Source organism: Bombyx mandarina, chromosome A1 (genome assembly GCF_030267445.1).
Source record: "Bombyx mandarina strain Sakado chromosome A1, ASM3026744v2".
Classification (NCBI taxonomy): domain Eukaryota; kingdom Metazoa; phylum Arthropoda; class Insecta; order Lepidoptera; family Bombycidae; genus Bombyx; species Bombyx mandarina.
In genome coordinates this window covers 16,201,498-16,224,510 of record NC_143234.1, presented here as the reverse complement: position 1 = coordinate 16,224,510, position 23,013 = coordinate 16,201,498, and the positions used below count along the sequence as shown (strand labels likewise).

At 35.6% G+C, this 23,013-nt stretch overlaps 1 protein-coding gene across 1 annotated transcript in view; it reads left to right on the top strand.

Moving 5' to 3' along the window:
• LOC114239303 (uncharacterized) overlaps positions 1 to 20,624 on the top strand; it is a 42,902-nt gene extending 22,278 nt beyond the window's left edge. Inside the window, exon 3 of the mRNA XM_028169486.2 lies at positions 17,711 to 20,624. Within this exon, the coding sequence (XP_028025287.2) occupies positions 17,711 to 17,856 (146 nt within the window). The 3' untranslated portion in view covers positions 17,857 to 20,624. The remainder of the gene's footprint in view (positions 1 to 17,710) is intronic.
• Positions 20,625 to 23,013: the final 2,389 nt, after the last annotated feature.

Here is a 23,013-nt window from a genome sequence, read left to right as displayed (position 1 = left end):
AAGAGCCCAAATGAACTTTATGTCGCCTTGGCCTCGTCTACACAATGAACACACATACCTATAGTCATTTTCAAAGAGGATTAGGATCGTTTTTTTTTTTTCGTTTATTCCAGTTCCCAGCCTCTCGACACGTTTCCATTCAACCTATTTCTGTATATGACCTCCATAGATGGCAAAAGGATAGTTGAAAAAAAAAAAACATCACTCGTATGTCATGAAATGTCATATTTCCCGCCAAAAGCGGTGTCAGTTTCCCATGCAAGAGACAAGTTACTCTCGCTTCGATAATTTCTAATGTTTATGCATCAACGGTACAGACGCTTTGCAGTCCACGAGCTCAGTGCAACGGACAATGTGCATTCAGTCTTTCATATTTAAATACGTAAAAAAAACAGCTGACAATCGCATAAAAAGCACTGTTTATTGCCTAAAATACACAAATAATAGGCCGGTCTTCTTTGAGGGTCAAAACTGTTGTATTGTCCCTGTAAGTTGTCCAGTGTGAATTGGAATAGGTTACGGAGGGACAAAGGTGGTGACATGTCTTCGAAGATAGGGAGCCGGTGTAACTTGGGTTATGTTAATCAGATTTAATTGAGTTTATAATGGGCATGATGATGAATTGGATTCGAGATAGCCTAGGGCTGGAGCTATTAGGGTGCGAAAATTATGGTGAATCAGTATTTCATCTAATTGAGGCCTATAAAATCAAAGGCAGCTAAATCCAAGTCGGTCTAATATTCAGGTAAACTACAAAAATCGGCCCTAAACACGTCATTACGGATCCTCCCGATCCATCGAAGTATTGCTCTTGCTAGGGCCAGTGTTAACAACACTCCCGGTTTGAGAAGCTGAAATAACTTTGTTCCGATAGCTACGATACTCTTTATTTTAAAGCACATTTATAAAGAATGAGAATATTACTAATAATCTGAATTTTAAATGATAAAACTTCGTTTATTAGTACTTAGTACAGAGTAAAAATAAAATTTTTGAACTGAATTTGTTAGATTTAGCTGCATTTGTTATAATATAAAAACACTAAAGCGTATCCAACTGACTAAACAAGATAGCGCCATTGTTAATCCATTTTACGACATTAAGGCGTTTAGCTGCCTTTGATTTTATAGGCCTCAATTCATGTATAATATTATAATACGAAATGTAATCAATGTTTGCCTTGAAACACGCATGTGATATCGCACGGACGAGCGAACATTATCACAAAACAAATCGCTGAGAGAAAGCAATTTTATTTATAAAACAATGATGGCGGGGAATATTCCAAAAAAAACGCGGTGTTGCGGTAGGTCCGTCTGCATCGTGAACACGGGAAACTGGTAAACATAACGCACGTGCTTCTATTTACCATACGCCGACAGAGGAGTCATTGTTTCAATATTCGAATAAATTAACGTCCGAATCTCCGATATCCTTCACGTGCAAGAAGCATCAAAAGTCTTTTTTTTTCACGTGTTACGTGCGAGGAATTGTTTTAATATCAATCAAACAATAATTCAATTGACTAAATGGCACCAAACCCTCACAAACAACATGTGTACGTATCAGGCTTGTTGATAATATTCAATAACGTAACAAATAGTATGGAGCCGGCGCACAGCAGACATGCTGTCTGGGCACAATCGGCATTAACTTTAATCACGCTACTGCGCGCTATCTTGCGCAAAGGCAGCGGTTTGCAATTCTTTCCGAACACTGCCCATTTGGAGCGTAGACCAGGCTTTTGTTAAGAAACCCTTTTAAATTCGCGCCGAGCGGGCTTTGTTACTGGCGGTAGGACTGTGAGTCCGCGCGGGTAGGTACCGTCGCCGTAATGCGTTTCGGTCTGAAGGGTAGGGCAGCCGTTGTAACTATACTGAGATCTTAGAACTTATATCTCAAGGTGGGTAGCGCATTTACATTGTAGATGTCTATGGGCTCTAGTAACAACTTAACACCAGGTGGGCTGTGAGCTCGTCCACCCATCTAAGCAATAAAAAAAAACTTTAATTTATTTAAAATTGTTACTGACAAGGCAAAAGTTAATATGTACATTAAAGTAAAAATACCGTGAACTCTCACTACACTTTTTATTCACGTTATTTACACAGATGCGCTTCGTCAATCACGTTTTCTACGTTTTTTTTTTGAACATTTTGAATCTTATTAACACCCTTTTACTAATGTGTTGTATATGTGTTTGTATGTAACGGAACTTTAATTAACATCTAATTAAAATAACACGAAAATTTGCACACGTACCAAATATCATTAACAATACAATATCGATCTCGACCAGTAGCAACAGGATAAAAAAAGATGTGATTAATTGTCAATCCGTTGTGCGTGAGCGTGTTTTTTTTAAACTTTTAATATAAATATTACTGGTGGTAGGACCTCTTGTGAGTCCACACGGGTCGGTACCACCACCTTGCCTGTTTCTGCCGTGAAGCAATAATGTGTTTCGGTTTGAAGGGCGGGGCAGCCGTCGTAACTATATTTGCGACCTTAGAACTTATATTTCAAGGTGGGTGGCGCATTTACGTTGTAGATGTTTACGGGCTACAGTAACCACTTAACACCAGGTGGGCTGTGAGCTCGTCCACCCAGCAAGTTTTAAAAAAATAGCAAATGTGGTTGCGCTTGCTCATTGTTGATAGTAAATAGCATTTGCATCGTTATCGGTTCTAATAATTAACGATACATATTTGAGCAAGAATGTTCCATTGTCTATGCAGTCACGCAGTCTGTGGTCTTAAGTTTTTACGGTCGTTCAGATAGATTATGCTTGTGAACGTTATGTTAATATTGTTTTCAAATGAAAGTAAATAAAGCTTTACTACACGTAAATAGATTTACTATTTTGAGTAAAACTAATTATGTAAAATGAGAATCGTAAATCTCCAGTTTTTTAATACATACTTTGTATTTTGAATGACAAATTACCACACCGATTTCATCATAAATACTATTAGAAGTTAAGTAATACTAGATTAACAAAATCTAACGACGCTTAGGCAAATTATGGCTAGAGTAAAATCAGTTCCCATAAATAACAATTCATTATTTTGCTCATTCTAATTAACAGTGAAGTCCCCTCGAACAAAACCGAATATTTCGGCGATTTAATTTATGTGAACCGCCAAAGTTCATGCAACGCTGGACTCATTTGGTCCTTGTTTTATTTGAATGTGTAACGTATCGGAAAATTTGAATTTTATTTGAACATACTACAAATTTGTTGGACATAATTATTCTTACTAGAGGTCCCGCAGTAGTCGAAATTCGACTATAATTAATTGGAATTGTATAATAAGTTTGTACACTATTATGATTGTATTTTATACTTCTATAATCACAAATTTCGCCAAGGCCACACTATAAAAAAATAATTAATAAAGACAAACAATATTTAATCTATTCTCAATTTGACCACAGACGTCAAAACAGAACAAAAGTTTGGCAATAAATAGTATGCATGCGTGTGTGCGTCAAATATATGGTATGTAGTGTGTGTAATGTTTTCTTTATTGATTTAATGTATCTTTTATGTATTATTTAAAAAAAATATTAGCATTGTGCACTTCTTCTCTATATTCTCTTTAAGTGTGGAAAATTTCATACTCCTCCGCCCGCGCAATTTTCGTAAAAAGGGATACAAAGTTTTTGCTTCACGTATTAATATATAGATTAAATTTGTTATACAACTTTTTGTTGTGTAAAAACAACTATATAGGCAGAAGAAAACACATAAAAAAGGAGAAACCCCATTTTGGGCCTAAGCGTTACACGAATGGGATATGTACCAAAAAATTCGTCTATTTTGCTTGATTAACCTATTAAAATCTTAGCTTCATTGACAATGGCCAAGTGTAGAAAATAAGTTGAATTCAATTTTTTGTTTTAAACAATCTTTGTAAACATCTGCAACACTTATTTCAATATACGTAACTAGCTCCACAAACGTGCGGATTAGAATTAGAACATCCATAAAATAGGATCGATTTAGTGGAAATCAAGTGTAAAAAATAATTAATACTCTTTTGCTTTAGGATAAATGACTGTTTTTATAGGTATTTTAATCAATGTAAATAGAGTATGGCCATCGAATCGTGACACAACTACTTACAATGGCGGCAATTCAAAATATCTACAACTGACAACATTAAATATAGCATGAAAGGGTAGTTTTGCATTTTTATATTAATGTGACTATGCCATAGAAAAACACAAACGTATCAAATCGTGTTATGTTATCTTTAATGTTGCCAACTGAAGATATTTTGGATTTTGCCGTAAAGCAGTAATGCGTTTCAGTTTGAAGGGCGGGGCAGCCGTTGTAACTATACTGAGACCTTAGAACTTATATCTCAAGGTGGGTGGCGCATTTACGTCGTAGATGTCTATGAGCTCCAATAACCACTTAACATCAGGTGGGCTGTGAGCTCGTCGATGGGTATCTAAGCAATAAAAAATAAAAATAAAAAAGGCATGAAATGAAATGTGATGAGATAATATGGGAGCACGTAATGATTTATATTTTATATAAAAAAGTTATCATATAAATATAGTTTTTCATATAAAAAAGTTTTCATTAAAATTAAAATAAGACTGACCTAAAGGTCTTAGTTACCAGGACATAAAATCCCTTAAAAAAATCATTTCGTGCGCAGCGCGTTTCGCATTACGTTGTTTTTAATTTTTGGCTTTCATTCGTTTTCGTAAACAACCTAACGCGCGATTTCTCGTAACAGGTTCCATTTTTATTTTAAAGCAACCTGTTGCTGCAACAGGTTTCGTAAAAAATTACTCATCTTTAGTAGGAAACAGCCTCAAAAATATCGTTTTTATTAAAATATCTCGAACAATAAACATAACCTAAAATGTAAACATTGTCTGATTTTACCAAGTTGGCCATTGCTGGGAGACCTGAAAATTGGGCTCATGAAACCTTCTTAGGTATTGTAACTTATGCCCAAATTCTAGCACTGTAACGCCAGGCCCAAGTTTGTATGGATTTCGGGTTTGTCCTTTGAATAATTGTTACGATAAACTTATCGCAATTGTTATCGATAGTTCTTCAACCTTGGGTTAACAATATGTTACCTAAACTATTACAATATAGCCATGAGAATTTAACGCGCGATTAATTCATTTAATCGACATAGTTATCACAACGAAAAATCAAAGTACATGTCTAGAAGTAAAAACTTAAAACTCATCTCAAAGCTTTCGCGTTATGATGTCTCTCTAGTAATCAGACTGTGAATTTTTCTACTCAATTACCTAACCTAAAAAATATAGTATATAACAATAATACAATAAATAATTTCATTGAAACTATAATTCCTTATATCAATAAAACGTTTTCGTTGAGCTAAAAAGCATTAATTTAAATAAATAAATAAAAATAACTCCGCTATATTAGAATGTTAAAACCTCAAATTAAAATCAAGGCGTCTCACAATAATAAAATTACAACGTTCGTTCCCTATTGTCTCGTCATTGAAGGGCACAAAGACGTTACGAAACGTATTGTTTTATGTAAATGTTAAGAAAACAATTACAGTAACTATTGTAAGCTAGTAATTAAAGTAACCTGCTTACGTCAATCGAGGCGGAATGATTTAATTCCTCTTTGTTGAACTAGCAATGTTTTGATTTTCACAAACGGTGCGCGAGAACTCATAATATCTGTGTTAATGTATGCTAAACTGTTTGGATTCCCCTTCACGAAATCAGCATTTGATATTACGTGAGAAATTTGGCCCTTTATTTTAATTTCAAATACTACAATGTATACGAATTAGACTTTTCTTTCTTTTCTTTTTTTTATTTGTTATGAAAGGATAATTTTGGAAAGATCTTATTTAAGAATAATTTAATGATTTTGACCACTAATTAAATTATAGGTCAAACTTTCCAATGTTTATTCAAAAGTCGAAAAATAAGTGATGCATAGTGTATTTCATCATTATTATAATATTTTTATACCACGATCAGGTTGGGGCGGATTGTACTTAAGTAAGGTAGGTCCCACCGTGCCGCCTAGTTCTGCCGTTATGCAATCATGCATTCCAGTTTGAAGGGTGGGACAATCCTTATACAATAATACTAATCGACCTCAAGTCTCATGAAGGAAACGGCATTCACGCGGGTTCGACTAGGGACCACCAGGTTGACTGCAGTCTTATTGACAATTGAATGCAAAACTACAAATCCGACATCACTGATATTACATTAAGGCCGGAGGTCACATATCAAAACTTAACATTATTAATTGTAGCAAAAAAGTAAATTCATCCATCATGCATAGAAGTCAGAGTGCCACATAAACTCACAAAGAATGAAAAAAAAAACTGAATTAATTTCACAATATCTCAAAGCCGTGGGACATCTGACAAAAGTTCTTAAAAACGACCCATTAAAATTCCAATTGAATCCTGTTTTCGCTAATACAAAATCCGAATTGGTTTCTCTCAAATCTGCATTGTGCCAGAGACAAACAGGTCGGTTCGGTTTTCATCCATCTATTCCCACGGCGAGGTTTTTGATGTTTGCACGTAGAGCGACACTTTGTGAATTTTAATACGAAAAACAATTATCGTAATAATTAATATTCACCCTTTGTATGGGCTCTGCATCCTGTCATTGAACGATATTTCATATTTGCTTCGATATTAGTAAACCGAAAAATGAAGTATTCGCTAGCACTTTACTTTTACTGGTGGTAGGACCTCATGTGATTCCGCACGGGTAGATACTATCACCCCGCCTATTTCTGTCGTGAAGCAGTAATGCGTTTCGGCTTGAAGGGTGGGGCAGCCTAGCCGTTGTAAATGTCTATGAGCTCCAGTAACCACTTAACACCAGGTGGGCTGTGAGCTCGTCCACCCACTTAAACAATAAAAGAAAAACGTGTCAGAGGAAAATATAACGTCAATATTCTTCTTTTTCTTCTCCATCGCTCCCTCATTGCTGAGGATCGTGACTCCATTTCAGCTTGTCGACTGCCAGCTTCCATCGGTTCCGGTCAGTTGCCTGGTGTAGTGCCGCGCTAAGTGGTCCGCTGATTTGCTCGGAGATCTGGTCGGACCAACGTTTGGGGCTCCGGCCCCTAGGACGTTTTCCTTCCACTTTTCCAGTGACCATTTCAATATAAAGGTATAAAATTTTTACGAACCATTAGTTTCGCACTTGCAAATCAATTTAAATAAATTAAGTAACGAGACCGATATCTTGGTGCATCATTGTAACGTACATCCGTTATACGTTAAATGTTCAGTGCACGTATTAGTTTGCATATGACACACTTTCAGTGGTCAGTATAAGCTCCATATAAGTAAGCAGTATAATACTCACTTCAAACATAAAAACATTCTCATAGGTAAAAATTCATCTATGCAGGCAACACAATTTTTTTTTTTTTTTCTCCACCTTATCCCAACTAGGTGGGGTCGGCACAGCTAATTTTTCTCTTCCATTCTCCTCTATCTGCCGTCATCTCAACACTCACTCCTCTCTCTCTCATATCGTCATTCACACACTCCATCCATGTCTTCTTCGGTCGACCTCTTTCTTCCCCCTCTACCTTGCACTACCATTTCCATACATTTCTATTTGACAGAAAATAAATATTTGTGCCTTTGTTCAATAAAGCAACTGTTTCACTGTAAAATTTTCAAAAATAACAAACAGCTCATGAAAGAACCGGAGACCGAATTCATCTAGCGACCCAGCGTTTCCTTTCCCAAGACCAACGTGACCCATATTCATGTCGTCCGAATAATTACACATTATATTTGATCCGTCAATGCTTGACCAATCATTTTTACGACAAACCCCGACCGGTCAACGCCATAATGCAGTTTTATAGTCGACTATCAAACATAAAGGGTGCATTTATGTTTTACTTTCACACGTTTTGAAAAACGGAATTTGTCGAAACAATATTACCGGTCAGCTCGTAAATGCTCGTTAGTAAAAAAAACATATTAAACGCGTCGGACGCTTCGCATAATAATGTCGTAAAAATTATATTTATGTAAGAACGTTTAGTGGTAGGACCCCGCTTCGTTCTTGGACGATTTTCTAAGGATTTGATTTACGGACTCGATTGCTTCTACTTAATACCTTTCGAGGCAATATAAGGCTCACGTATTATTGGAAACGATTTCAAAGAAAAAAAAATTAAAGATCATCTTTGAGAAGACTCAGTGAGGCTAATTAGAACATCGTGACGTTCCAAAATTCGTATTTGATTACATTAAATCGTTTTTTGATCAGCTCATCGTTTAGGTAATCGACCAGTGCATCTCCTTGGGTGGTCCCTTAATGCACACACCACGACGCGATAGTATCAACTAGCATTAAAGTTTTTGTCGCTACCCGGGGACGCGACGTGACCAAAAGCTAATAGAAACATAAGCCGCGCATACTTCACAAAATCACCCAGCCTGCAACGTGAAAAGCTTTCAAACACTTAGCAGCGTTATCTTTGGCACTTTCACGTTTAAAAACGTCGATGCGTGTTTTGTTCTACAAGTGTTTTTTTTAACAAAAACTATCTTTAATGTTGCCGTGTGCGTTTGCTTTAAGTTCTTTTTATACTACTTTAAAATGCACACTTAGAAACTCTAGTACTTTAAGAAGACGAGTAATGCAAGTAAGAAACCTGAGCTCGCACCCCGCAACCCAATAGATATTCAGAGCTATTGCAGGCCAACTGTGACCCGCTGACACGCCGGACTTCTGAACCATTACACCGATTATAAAGTTACGTAAATACGCTCATCTGCCAAATGTTGCCTGGCCTTAAACGCCAGTTTTGCGGCCAGACTTCATAACATATGCTGCGGATGTTGCAAGCTTTATTTAGCGAAGAACATTTTTGAATGCCTCTTTATCCACTCAATATATAATAACGGCCGTCTGGTGTAGTGGTAAGTGACATGGTCACTACACCAGGGGGTCGCGGATTCGAATCCCGCCAAGGGAAGATATTTGTATGATAAATATAAAATGTCTTTTCCAGGGTTATGGATGTATATTTAACATATGTATGTGTATAATAATAATCTTACATTTATTTCCGTTATCTGGTACTTGTAACACAAGTTTTTTACGAACTAAGCACGGGACCAGTTAACGTGGCGTGATTTGTTAATAAATAAATAAAATATATAATATAAGTAATAAAAGTTCCAAATCTATTTAAAGATAATTTTATAGTTCACCTCTGTGAAGTGGTCACTGATCTTTTGATATAAATTTGATAAGTTCTGTCATTTAAAATCGTGCAAATGCAAATGAAAAGATTTACTTAATAATAAACGTTGCATAATTTACAGAAACATCTAAATAGAACATTTAAAAACGGGATTACACCGTGCTCATATTGCAGCGTCCCTAAACATGCACAATTTAACATCAAACGCGAATTCGTTATACACGTAGTCTTATCTTGAGAAAAAACTTTGTTAACCTGTTGTGCATCTTATTAGCATAGCACCGGCTATTATCCATTATTCTCATCGTATTCATGGATAAACACACACCAGTCTTTGTGTCCATTGTTAGAGTAATACTTAGCAGCATCAACCCTCGCGGTAATCCCATCCTTTCTATGCATTGTGCGGTACAATGCGAGATGAAAATAAAGAGCGGCTGTTCTCAAATTCGGTGTACAGGTCACATCTTAGTCCGACCTTAGGTCATCGCTTCGATCGTGTTTGCTTTTGTAAAACCAATGTTTAAACTAAAAGCGGTTCTGTATTCTATTGTTTGTTAAGATGTAACAGGACAATGCGTCACGGACAATAGTCTTTTATTGTTCTTTATAGTATTTGGCTACCGTTCCATCCGTTAGATCTCTTTATTGGAGGTATTATCGATCTCATTGTGTTCCCGATTTATTACGTTGTTTCGGCTTCTGGCTGTACAATAAATTTGAATATTAACGATCATGGGAACTGGGCTGTATGTTCGTTCAGAAATCCGTACATACACGGATATTTTTGTTTTATGATCTATCCACCACATTAATTAGTGAAATATAATTAAGAAATTGTCTTCGTTAATTAAAGTTAATGAACAAAGAAGATAAATATATATTTGCAGAACTAATAGAACATGCGTTCCGGAACTTCATTTACGTCTTTTAAAGTCTTTAGCTGCAACGAAATAAAAGACAAGATACAAATCTGTTCGAATAAAATATTATTTAAAAAAAAAAAACACTTTTTAATAAATAAAATAAAGCTATGTTTTAAACCATGCCCCATATTTTGATTGTCTTTTAAAATTAAATATAATGTCTCATATTTCAAATGCAATTAATCATTTTAATCTAGTAATAAAGTCAAACCCGAAAATTTGTAGTCTCCTCGGCACATTGACCAAACCTCATATACAAATTAAAGTATTGAAATCCAGATAATGGACCCGAGGATTTTTTATCGACCTATTGAATGCAATCATTGTAAGGGATATGTAATCACCATGTATCGTAGATAATCAGCCGCATACAGTAGCTATGTCGGTAAATTGCTCTCCGTTCCCGATAGCTCGAGTGGCCAACGTCGGCTCTTTGAGGACAACCTGCCGTGTCCTTTCAACTCGCCGCCTCTACGTGGTGCGCTCTATTAAACCTTCATTACGGTTCATTATTAAGCTAAGTGTTAAGATGCATACGGTAGGCCGAGAGATCAATGATCCATATTGACGAAAAAAACAAACCAAATCCCAGAAACCAAATACCGAACATGAACAAAAGGAGTTTTTTGAAGATATTTTACGATGCACTCCCCGATGTTTACTGAGAACTGTTGTCGGTGCTTCTAATTAATACGGTAGCATCGTTTAAATATTTACGAATTAACTAGACAAATTTCAAACAAAAAAACAATGAAATCTTTTACGTTCTTTTATTTAACATAACTCTTTGTGTTATCAAGATTCGTTCATGTTTATATTTTAGACGTAAAGTTCAATGTCTCACTAAGAAAATAATAAAGGTGGAATCGTACAGGATTTCACAAACTGACTCTGTTCTACAGTTATTAACGTTAAGTCAAGTATGTCGCTGTACCCGTTCATTAAAATGATTTCTAATGAAACATGACTGGCTGCTTTACCTTCACAACCACGTCATAGGATCTCGTCTCCGTAGTATTATTACGATCGATCTAGATAGAAATTATTAACATTTATTCCAATAGTAAAATCCCAACTGGAATTTCCTCAACAATAAGAAATGCAATAAATAAAAACTGCAATGGAAAAACAATAAATATGTATTTTTTTACATATTTGTTTTTCGGATTGTCGTTTTCGGGTTTAAATGTTATTTAATTAACCTTTTTATGAACGTTTTTATTTTAATTTGTTTGAAATTTTACAATGATGGAATCCATTACAATAGTGTCATATTCTGTCCCAAAAATCGACAATATTCGTTTACGTTATAATCATTAAGAAGTTGATTATCTGCCAAATAAATATCTACAAACAAAAAAAAGTTGTTGTCATTATCAATTACTTCTTCTATACGTTATTCAATTTATATATGTTTTTAGATTAAATATAAATGAGATGAGCTAGTAATTGTGGCAATTTTATTTCGGGGTCACGCAGCCATATGTATGATGCCAAAAAAAATTATCTCTTCTTATTTAGTACAGGGAATATTATATCAGATGTTGTACTCGGAACCTACTGTCTCGAAAAAGATAAACTTTGGAAATAAGTTATATTTCGATGAAATAAATTCCGGGTAAAATTATAAATGTGATAATTTGTGTGTTGTATTGTTATTAATGCAATAATGACCGAACGGTTTTGAATGGAATTTTCCACAATGATAATTATAAATACTAAAGGATATTTTTATCATCGTAAATGACACAAAAAATAAGATGAAATCGCAGCATCACTTCTAAGTACCGGTTTCATAAGTATAAGCCTTTACTTACTGAGTTCTTTCTACTACGTAACTGTACAAACTGAGACTTTAGAATCTTCGTATCTCAAGGTAGCTGGCGGCATTTACGCTGTAGATGTCTATGTGCTCCGGTACCCACATAACATCAGGTGGACCGTGAGCTCGTCCACCAACCTAAGCAACAAAAATCCTTATTTTTTATTAGCCACGATCGCGTCGTCTAGATCTTTTTGCACATCATAAATTATTAATAAAACTCACATTGCGTATAAACTTTGGATGTATGTATTGAGAGGGTCGTATGAATAATTTCGTCGGTGTAAGGAGAACATTGACCTCCGGGAAGCACACGGCAACAAATACACAGATTTATCTCATATGAAATAATGTAATATACGTATATTGAGAACGTCCGCGCCGTATCGACCTTTTACAATGTGGACGATGTCACCTCTCTAATTTTGTTAAGTACCTCTGAAGCGATTGCAGTGTGCTTAGTGCGAGTTTTTTAACGTTCACGATAGCGTAAAAGTTAACTCAAATATGTATGGAGCTCAAACGTTCGCCTACGTTTGCCGCTAAGGGCACTGTTCCAACTGCATACAATGTTGAGTTAACTTTTACGCTATCGAGAACGTTAAAAAAACTCTCCTCACTAAGGCTACTGTTCGCTTGTTCACGTTAATTAAATGTTTTTATTCATTCATTAATGCATTCATTAAGATTCATATCGAAAAATGTGTAGAATAATAAATTTATAGATCACGATCGTCAATAATTATGCTATCAGAATTATTAAACATCTTTAGTTTTTTTTTTTTAAATAGTGTAAAAAAAAATAAAAACAAATATATAAAGGACGCGACTACTCGATACCCGTTGTACAGTTCACGTGCAGGTAATTATTAAATTGCTGGATTGTAAAGCCGTCGTCTCGTCGCCGCCGCGTCGCGACTTTGTCGCACACGCAACATTGCTTTGTGCAATTTCGCTCACTTTCACAATTACGTGGGCAAAGACGCCTGCACAGTTTCTATTTGAATGATTAGATCAATGAAGAATAAATTTATCATACGCAACTTGTTTACGTAACTGGGTTTCAATATGTGCATTCACTTTCCGTCGAGATTTGTTAACAATAAACAATCACAGATCTGTAAAAAGTTCGTCAAGTGACATTCAAAATGTCAATCAGTATGTCATACGTAGACAAACTAATATTTAGTTACAAAAAAAACATTTTGAAACCGATTAAGAAGTCATTCAGAGGTTGGACCATTCAACATCCTGTTCGCTAGATATTATCTGAATAATTGCAGTCGTGCCCGTAACTGGCTGGACCCGTCTGGCCTCTTCGTAGCCTAACTTCTAAACAACCATAATTTCCGAATCATTATCTATATTTGCTATAAGTTCCTACAAATACTCAGCACTAGTGTTGGTCATCAAACTGGATTTTCTTTTCTATTAAGTTTTTCTACTAAGTTTTTTAGCATCGTCGCGACAGAAAGTTAATCATCACTCATCTAATTCATTTTATAGTATTCCAATGAATAATATTTACTGAAGAGATAACGTATTCAGAGTACGATGTTGGCAGAAATGCAAAGACCATCGCTATGTTATTATGACGAGTCATCATTCGCCAGTAAATGGGTTCATCGCTTAACCTGAATGCGAATATATGAGTCACGTTCAACTCGCACTCTGACTAACCACGGCTACTGTTTCCTGTCACAATAAAACACATCACACACAAAAAAACACGTACAATATTTAATTCAATTTATTTAAACAGAAGATACAAGTGATACGAAAACAAATATAAACGAATGCTAAACGCGAATCAAGCCTTATTAAACGAATCTTCAAAGCTGTACAATAGATGCTACCTGGATACATGTCACTTATTTGTTTAGGCAGCCACAGCAAGATTCAAAACCAGTAGCTGTGAGCCCAAACATACGATCGTACGACGCTCGAGGGGAATACTTTTTGTTTCTCTTTTTAACTAAAACCACTCGCACAACCTTCACCAGGGCTGTCCGCCAATCAAATGATACTCAACATTCAATTGTTACAAAATACAACCGAGCGGTTTCGACGTCGCCTTTCACTTGGCCTAGATATTTTGGAACTGGTCGGACGAAGCGACAATGCAATCGCTCTATCACTTTGCCATATAAACGACAACAAAGCGCTTCCTGCGTAGAATTTAGCCGCTATGAAACCTTTAAAACTTCAACTGGTCTAGCAGCCCTGTGACGAATTAAATAAAAAGCTCCGGTCGCGAGCTACGGCAGCGAGCCAACCTGTTTGGTTACGGGACGCTAAGACGCCCACGCCACTCAAATCCGCGCTCGACACATGCAACGTTATGTTATAGTGTGGGTAGACGCACGCCAGATCAAGTTTGGACTTGCTTTCGGATACGTCACCGCGTCGTCAAGGAAAAACGCAGGACTTTTTGTACTAGACCCGCAAGACTGCAAGAAATTAACTGTTTGGCCTCTTCTAGCACTCGCGTTAGACAGAGATAAAGAAATATTTTTCTGATAAACTTAACTTAAAACGCTCGACAGTACTAACAACGTCCGCAAATTTAAAGCTTTAAAAGCTTTGTCAGCTTATAGTATTCATATAGGATACGTTGAATGCATTATGCGTACTCTTCATCATCTGGTCTATGTGAGTATGAGTCTATAGTTCATGTATATATGATATAAATTACATATATACCTACAATCTTGAAGTCATGCCGTCCATGATCATGACGCATTTTTATAGCGCGTTTGTACATAATAATTTCGGAACAGCAAAAAACGAAAATTGAAATTTGAAGCTCCTTATATGGAATACGGAATCTTTGCTTAGAGGAAACCACGGAATAGATAAATAAGGTTATTAAGGTACCTTATTTATCTATTCCGTGGAGGAAACGAATGTCTATCTATAAAATTCAATTACAAAAGTTTGAACCGATAATATTATAACTAAAAAGAAAACTAGACACTCGAAAATATTATAAATTATTACATTGCGTAACTAAGAAATGAGTTTTTCATTTATTGTTGTATTAAATAGTATTCTCTACCCGCTCTTAACAAAGACATAGACAACGGATGCATGTCATTGCTGACCTCCGAGCCAACGTGGACTGCATGCTTATGCAGTCACTATGCAAGGAACCTTGCAGCTCGATCAACAAGAATTTAACAGCTACAGAAAACCGCGGCGTATCACATTTTTTACTATCCAAGTCACGGACGGTCGCAACACAGATATCATTGCTGTGAGAATAAAAGTGTTGAGAGCATAAATGAGAATGCCTCTCGCGGTAAACAGAATGGAAGCAACATCGAATGTCGTTTGGATCGGTGCTCGCAACGATATTTAGGTCGACGGAAATAGCCACGGCACTCTGACCATTGCAATTTGAGCACACAACTTGTGTGTACACCAGCTCGGTAGATTATTTAATATAACTGACTATACCTATAAACAAGTTGGCTTCACGTCTTGTCGCTAGGAAGTAACATCAATATACGTATCACTTACTACAGACTTATCCAAATCACTCGAACGAATTTTACGCTTATATTTATCATTCAAGGCTCTTCATACGGAATCAGTCGAAGAGTAATTTAATGTATTATCAAAATCCAAGTCTTTCTATGCCACAGAATTAGCTTGTAAACGATAAATGATTGATAATGCCAGCGATAAGTGTGTGCGAGTTGTTTGCGCAGCGTATACGCCCCGCCCGCGCCTTCTCAAACTCCAAGGCCATTTTATTTACGCACCCGCATGTTTACTATCCGGCCGCTACATATAGACCACGCCACTGAGCACATAAACAGTTGGCGGATTCGCAACGCAAATCGGTCACGTTATACTAGAAGAGAGAAAATGGCGGGAAACGCTCCATTGAGCGCTTGGCGGGAACGGTTGCGCAACCACGTGAAAGTATTTTTCGTTAGCGTAGAGATTTATTTATCTAAGATTTCTTTTACGATGGAGTCTATTTATGATTTGAGTTGTATGCGGGATATAGAAACAACCTTAAATAATCTAATCATAGTATCACCTACCTATTCTGTGACAGCTCACGGTCAGCTAGATAATATTCAGAGAATTAAATGTTATTTTATGTCGCTGATAATATCATAACATTGACACTGCTTTCTAGATAGCGTTCACAAATCACTTTCAAATTTTAATAGGTTATGTTTTCTATTTCCACGTGATAACATTTGGCGGGAAACTGCTTCCAGTGGTCGACCTTTGAGGTATTACGTCATTGACATAGTTCTCGACTGCAGAAACCGACAGTTTTTTTGTTGTGACTCAGGCGTTGGTTTATTATAAATTTTTGCCATATTACTCTTATAGTTACACGTTCATCGAGTTCCATAGTTATAACGAAGGTTAAATAAAACGTGACGACGAAAAAATACATTTAGTGAAAGATATATAAATATATAAAATAGTATTTCATAAAAAATATATATTTTATAATAAAATATGATATTACATAAAATATTAGTATCTCATAAAAATATATAATATGATAAAATGTGATATAATAGGTATTACGTATTAAATATTTGGCGCCGTGAACAAAAAACGAACAAATATGGTATTTAAATCGAACATAAAATATAAATTTGAATAACATTAATAAAAACAAGAAACGAAAGACTTTATCAATATTCACGAGCACGCGAGTTATATTGTCAAATGTTGATCCGCATTGGCTAGAACCTCGGTAATGTAACCTTGGACATTGTGTGTTGCCAGGCCGCGATCCGTCCGGCTCTCGATAAACAAAACTACAAGAATCATTCCGAACTACTAACTCAATATTAATTTGCAAAACGGTCTTTACGAGATTACATTTAAATTTATTCCAAATAATGCCGATATCTGAACGCACGCTATAATAAATACGTATGGTAATAATAATTGTATTGTACGTATCCTATGCTATATTACGGTTACTAATGTTTATGTAACTTTATCGTTTATTGCGTGCGATGTGTGTTGTTCTGTTATCTCGTCTCATTGTTCTGCGATATATACCTACTCGTAGAATCGTTTTAAAAAAATTAAAATCCAATCAAAAACATCGTTACTTATTTAGAAACTCTTCTTATATTTTGGCTGTTCTAGTTCAAGAAACATAATAGATATTTTAGACACTTGAAGCTACACAATTTCTAAGCCAAAACATTATCAAACATTCACGAACACATAATTTATTAGATCACGTCAAAAATGTCTGAAAACTCTTAACGAAATTCACAGCTACCCTCAACCCCGTATTTCACAGGCTGGAAGACCATTACAAAGCAGATTAAACAGTAGTAAAAATGAACGTAAAATTTTTATGGTTATGAACACCATATTTTTTCAGAATTAGAAATGGTCACAAAGCCCGTCGCCGCCCCCAGGGGACTTACAAAAAAGAATTCCGGTGCATTAAGTGCTTTACGGGCTGGCTTTTACAGTCTCGTCCTAGTGGATGAAGTCGTAAATTATAACAAGTCGACTGCAACAAGGTGCAGCCATCGGGGCTACGTTACCAACAGCTTCAGATAGTCGTAAAATCCGTGTACCGATCTATTGTAGTTCCCGCCACGCCTTCGCGGCTTTACTACTCGTTTTATGAATAACAATCGTACTTATATTCAAATGAGCGGTCTATTCTCATCGTACCCTATCGATAAACTGTAACGTCGATGTTAAAGTTATCGCTTTTGTTTTCAGATTTCTTGAAGCCCCGGAAAAGGCTATCGGGGAACGGGAAGAAGTCCCCCGCGCACAGCCACAAGCACGAGTGTGGTCACGGGGCTCACATTCGTCCTCCCAAGGTGGCTCGTCTATCGCAGCCGCATTTCAAACGCACGAGCTAGGCCTTCCTGCACCGCCTACCCACTGCCGGCCAGATTGAACAAAACCATCCCAGGACTCTTGGGCAGCTCTGTGAACCCATTCTCTATTTGTAGCCAAATCCCTCGCGCAGGCCAGTGACGCTTAAACGTTCGAAACCTAAATAAAATCATGTGCTGTTCAATATGGCGGACGGCTTTTTATTTTATGAAATTGTGCAAATTTAATTTTTAATTTCTTAATTTATTTTGAGTACCGTGACGTGTTCGCGCTCGCGGAATATAATAATGTTAAGTAATTTGTAAGATAATTCATAGATAGATACGGATAGCTTATAATTATTATTGATGTTTTACGTAAATTCACTTGTCACGCGACGCATCACAATACAGTTCGCCCCCTCCTTCGCCGCTCGACAGAACTGTTCCTGCAACAAAAGCAATATCATGTTGAACCTAAAACAGACTACACAGTCCCGTTTACATAGTGACAACTAATTATAAGTTTATTATGATCTCTTACAAGTAAATTAAGTTATTTAGATGTAATATCATAGTTTTAAATGTTAAGGTTTCAAGGACTAATCGGATGTGTCTGTTTTCATTGCCTGGATGCGTGAAAAGGTATGGTCACAATGCGCACGAATGCTCTGATGATGTCGAGTTGTACCCGTTGAAATCAAATTTCCCGCCTGCAGCTAGGCATTTTTAACGCATTCAATAAAATATACGATTTATTTTTTGGATCGTCCCTGTGCTCAAGCAAGGAAGCTGCAAAAGATAATCGAACGCAATTCTTCAAAACCAATATCATTTAGAATAAGTTAAATATAAAATACAAATACTCAATAAAAGACATTTTCGTTACCGTTCGATGTAACAGAATAAATAGTTAATAATGTTAAAGTATTGCCAATTTTAAGTTATAGTAAAATATTACGAAGCGACTTTGAGTATTTGTGTTTGCTCCTACATATTCTTAGTATATTTGTTTTGTTGTTGTATTTTAATGGATTATATATATATTTACAAAGGATTATTGTTTTTTTTTTATTGAATCGTCTCGTTCTAATCCGACATATAATTCATTTCACAGAACCGCGGTTCCTTATAAAGAGTACAAATTTCTCATTGGTTTTAGGCGAAGGTTCCGCGGTGTTCTATTAAAAGACAAAATTCATTCGGTCATAAACTATCATTCATGATTATCATTATTCGAATATATGTACCTCTTATATATAAATACTTTGCGTATATTTTGTATTTTGCAATACAACTTTATGTGTTGTATGAAATAAACGTCAAATTCCGACAAAGCTGAATTGCTAATGAATTGTTTTACAATGAAATTGACCCATGATTTATTTCTGTAACGATCTTTTAATTAATTTTACAGTTTAGCGACTGACTCCAGATCGGCAGTACGTTAATTACGTGACCTAAGTTTATTGGAAATGACTTTATTCATTTATGAATTGTGCTTGTTGTCTCGAGAAATGAACTGGATCGTTTTATGAATTGTAATTTAACTTCAACATTTTACCAAATATTAGTGTCTGTTTACGAAATTAAGACAAATCACATATATGTTTCCGGAACCCTAAGACGATGAACTCAGTTTCCCGAATAACACGAGATTAATTTAATTTCTATTCAGACGCTACTCGTGTCTCAATCTCTTAGGGTACCTTTCAATAATTTTAATTTCTTTATAATCTTTTTAACACCTGTGATGTATTAAATATGATCTCAGAAAGTAATTTAACGACATAATTTTGTCATGTTTAGCTTCTTTTTTTTTTAAAATAAGTACAGAAATACAAAGTCCAATATCCCGGGACGGAAACAGATGAGAAATAATTTAATACATCAATATGTTTTTTTTTTTTTTTTTTTATTTTGTTTATTGCGATATTATTTTGTAATTGTGAGGTTTTGTGTTTGAGCGACGATAATAAATTGGTTTTAAAGGCGATTTTTTTTTCCTGTTTATTATTATTAAAACAACGAACGTTTTATTTCTAGAAATACTAACACACGAAATATCGTAGTCGACTACAAAACGAAAAAAAAATCTCTTCCTGTTCAAACTAAATTTAGACAAACGTTCGAGCCGTGAAAAGATTAACTATGAATGCCCCTACACCGTGTGTTCGAACGATAAACAGTACAAGACGTAACGCGCTTCTAAATCGCCTTTAAACTTCGCCTCATCAAATTTCGACTGATTGAGGGTAGGCATAACTATAAATTTTCTAAGATCTCCGCCGCACTGTAAATAATAAAGCACACCACCGTTTTATTTATATTAGCGGGGTGTAATTGGTACGTCACGTATGTGGGATACGCAAAAAAATAATATATTTTGTATTTTAATATTCTCTTAAGCTACAGAGGCAATATGATTATTGCACGTACAGGGTCTCGCTGATCGAGATATGCAATAAACCGTGTAAGTAATTTGAAACTACGTTGTCGAATTTTAACGATAAACGTCAGACTTATTATTCCATCAAGACACAATTTAGAACATTATAAAAACAAGAAACGTCTGGAAAACATTAACAATTAAAAATAAAAAAAAAGTTTGTACGCGTCGTTTCAAATTACAAATTGGCTATTAACGCAGTCTACTAATTAAAAGTGGGCTGGTGAATGTTTTCTTATTCACTTTTGTTAACGACTTCACTTGTAAATACGGATATAACAACACAATGTTTTATAAATGTACTAGTTTCTTGTAATGTCTAATGTATAAAACTTAAATCTAGTTAAAAAAAAGCTTATTCAGTTCTTTGGTTTTTTTTCTCTCCCAACCCAACCTAAATATCCAATAACCTCGGCTTACGATAATAATGAATCGTAATATAAAAGATACTAATGATGTCTACCTACACATCTAGATTGGGGCACATTGCATTAACGACATCTATGAGTGGTTATGACCACTTTAGATAAGGCTGGCCAGTAAAGTCATTAGCTTTAAGGACAAAAAGATACGTGAATACCCATGAATATGTGTGTACCTATCCTATTTTAAAAGTTCACAGTAGTGATAATTTTTAATGCCTCCTAAAAATGACGGTGTTGACTAATAGCTGGTGATTACCCTGTCTATAGTTTTGGCGATCTGCGATCTCATGTCTCTAGTTTTTTTTTCTTCCTATCTATGCTGATAGCCTTGAGAGGCTATTTCAGCTTCACCCTAACGTGTGTAGGTGAGCTCACGGGGCTCAAACCGGAGTGTTGCTGACCCTAGCAAGAGCAGTGCTTCGCAGAATCTACCATCGGATCAGAAACGTGACCCACTGAGAAGATCCGGCGAGAAACTCAGTGGGCTGTGTCTATGGGTTAATTCGCTCGTCGAGCCCTTCGTCGCAAGCGACGGGTTCGACGAGGGCGGTGTTCGGTGCTTGTGGTGCCGAAAAGCACCATTCATGGATCGGGGGTCTCTAGTACTAAAGGATTAATGTTAAACCAATAAAACAATAATCTGATGCTCGTATGAAAATGTTTATTGATATCACAATCAATTCTACACAACTACCCATTTAGTAAACCCGACATATTCGTATGTGTACTGCGATTAAAAGATGATACACAAAGATACATTTAGTACACCAAAAGGCCGCAACATGGCCGACATCGCTACCACAAAACATTAACATTTATTACTGATTAAAAACGCACATACTATTCTGGATTAAACAATGCAAAATACCATTTCGCGTGCTATAAAATGTTTATATTAATAATATCTAAAACACTAGTGTAGGTACTTTACAATCAGCTATGTACGTGTTTTTGTGGTGGCAATAAAAAAAAACTGTTACATAGAAAGTTAATCTAATCAATACCAAGATTTCGTAACGAGAGAGAACCACACTGATTAGTGAATAATATTAGTCGATTAGATTTATTAAAAGTGCTTCATAGAAAAAAAGTTATGCAAAAGAAGTTATTGTCTCAAAATACATTTAGAGTTACTCAGTTGTCCCATATTAAAATAATACGTTACAGATATTTAAACATTGAGATCTCGATATTCAATAGTGTTAGACCATATGCTCCACCTTCCAGACACATAATACAATAATACTATAATATAACTATTTACAGTTACGATACAGTTACACTTAGGCACATCGATTGTTATAAAATTACAATTTATTTAATTCGAAATCGTGATCCTGTTACAATTAGCTAGACATACTACCACAAATCTCGTACATATAAAGTGATTTACACGTAAGATATCGATAACAAATATTTAAATGAATGCATAATCTACAACACTGATAATAATTTAAAATGCAACTTCTTTTTCTTATATAACACTACGTATATAAGGAAAGAGTCATAAGCCGTCAGACTCGGGGATATTTGATAAATTTGTACTTTAGTTTCCCCTACGTCCTAGCGTAATGGCTGGCATAGTTCATATTAAATATACTAAATTTTGTGAATCTGAATATAACATTATTCTAATTTGGTCGTAATCCTATTTTAGTGAGACATTAGCATATAATAATGTGGTACGCATATTTTAGTAAAAATGTGCAAATCAAGCAACATGCAAAACCTATTATCAATCTTTGAGTTTTTACAGCGAAATATATAGCACGTAAATGTCAAACATCTCTGACAATTTCGATGCTCCTAAACAGCCCCTAGGTTTTGCATATCCTTCAATTTGCTAATAATTTGCAATTCTACACACAATAAATAACCAACACTATAGTATATAATAATATGCTGGACGCTAATAAAATACTAACAGTAGTGAAATGTAAAAAGACGAATATTCAACTTTGGACACAAATATCACGTTTATTATAAAGAGTATGTAGTAATAAATTTATCGAACTTACGAAACGCAGCAGTAGGTGATTGCTGATCAAATGGCTTAGCCTCCTAGCTTACTCGAAATTTGTAAGTTTTTTAATTTTATTTTTTTTATTGCTAGATGAGTGGACGAGCTCACAGCCCACCCGGTGTTAAGTGGTTACTGGAGCCCATAAACATTTACGACGTAAATGCGCCACCCACCTTGAGATATAAGTTCTAAGGTCTCAAGTATAGTTATAACGGCTGCCCCACCCTTCAAACGGAAACGCATTACTGCTTCACGGCAGAAATAGGCAGGGTGGTGGTACCCACCCGCGTGGTCTCACAAGAGGT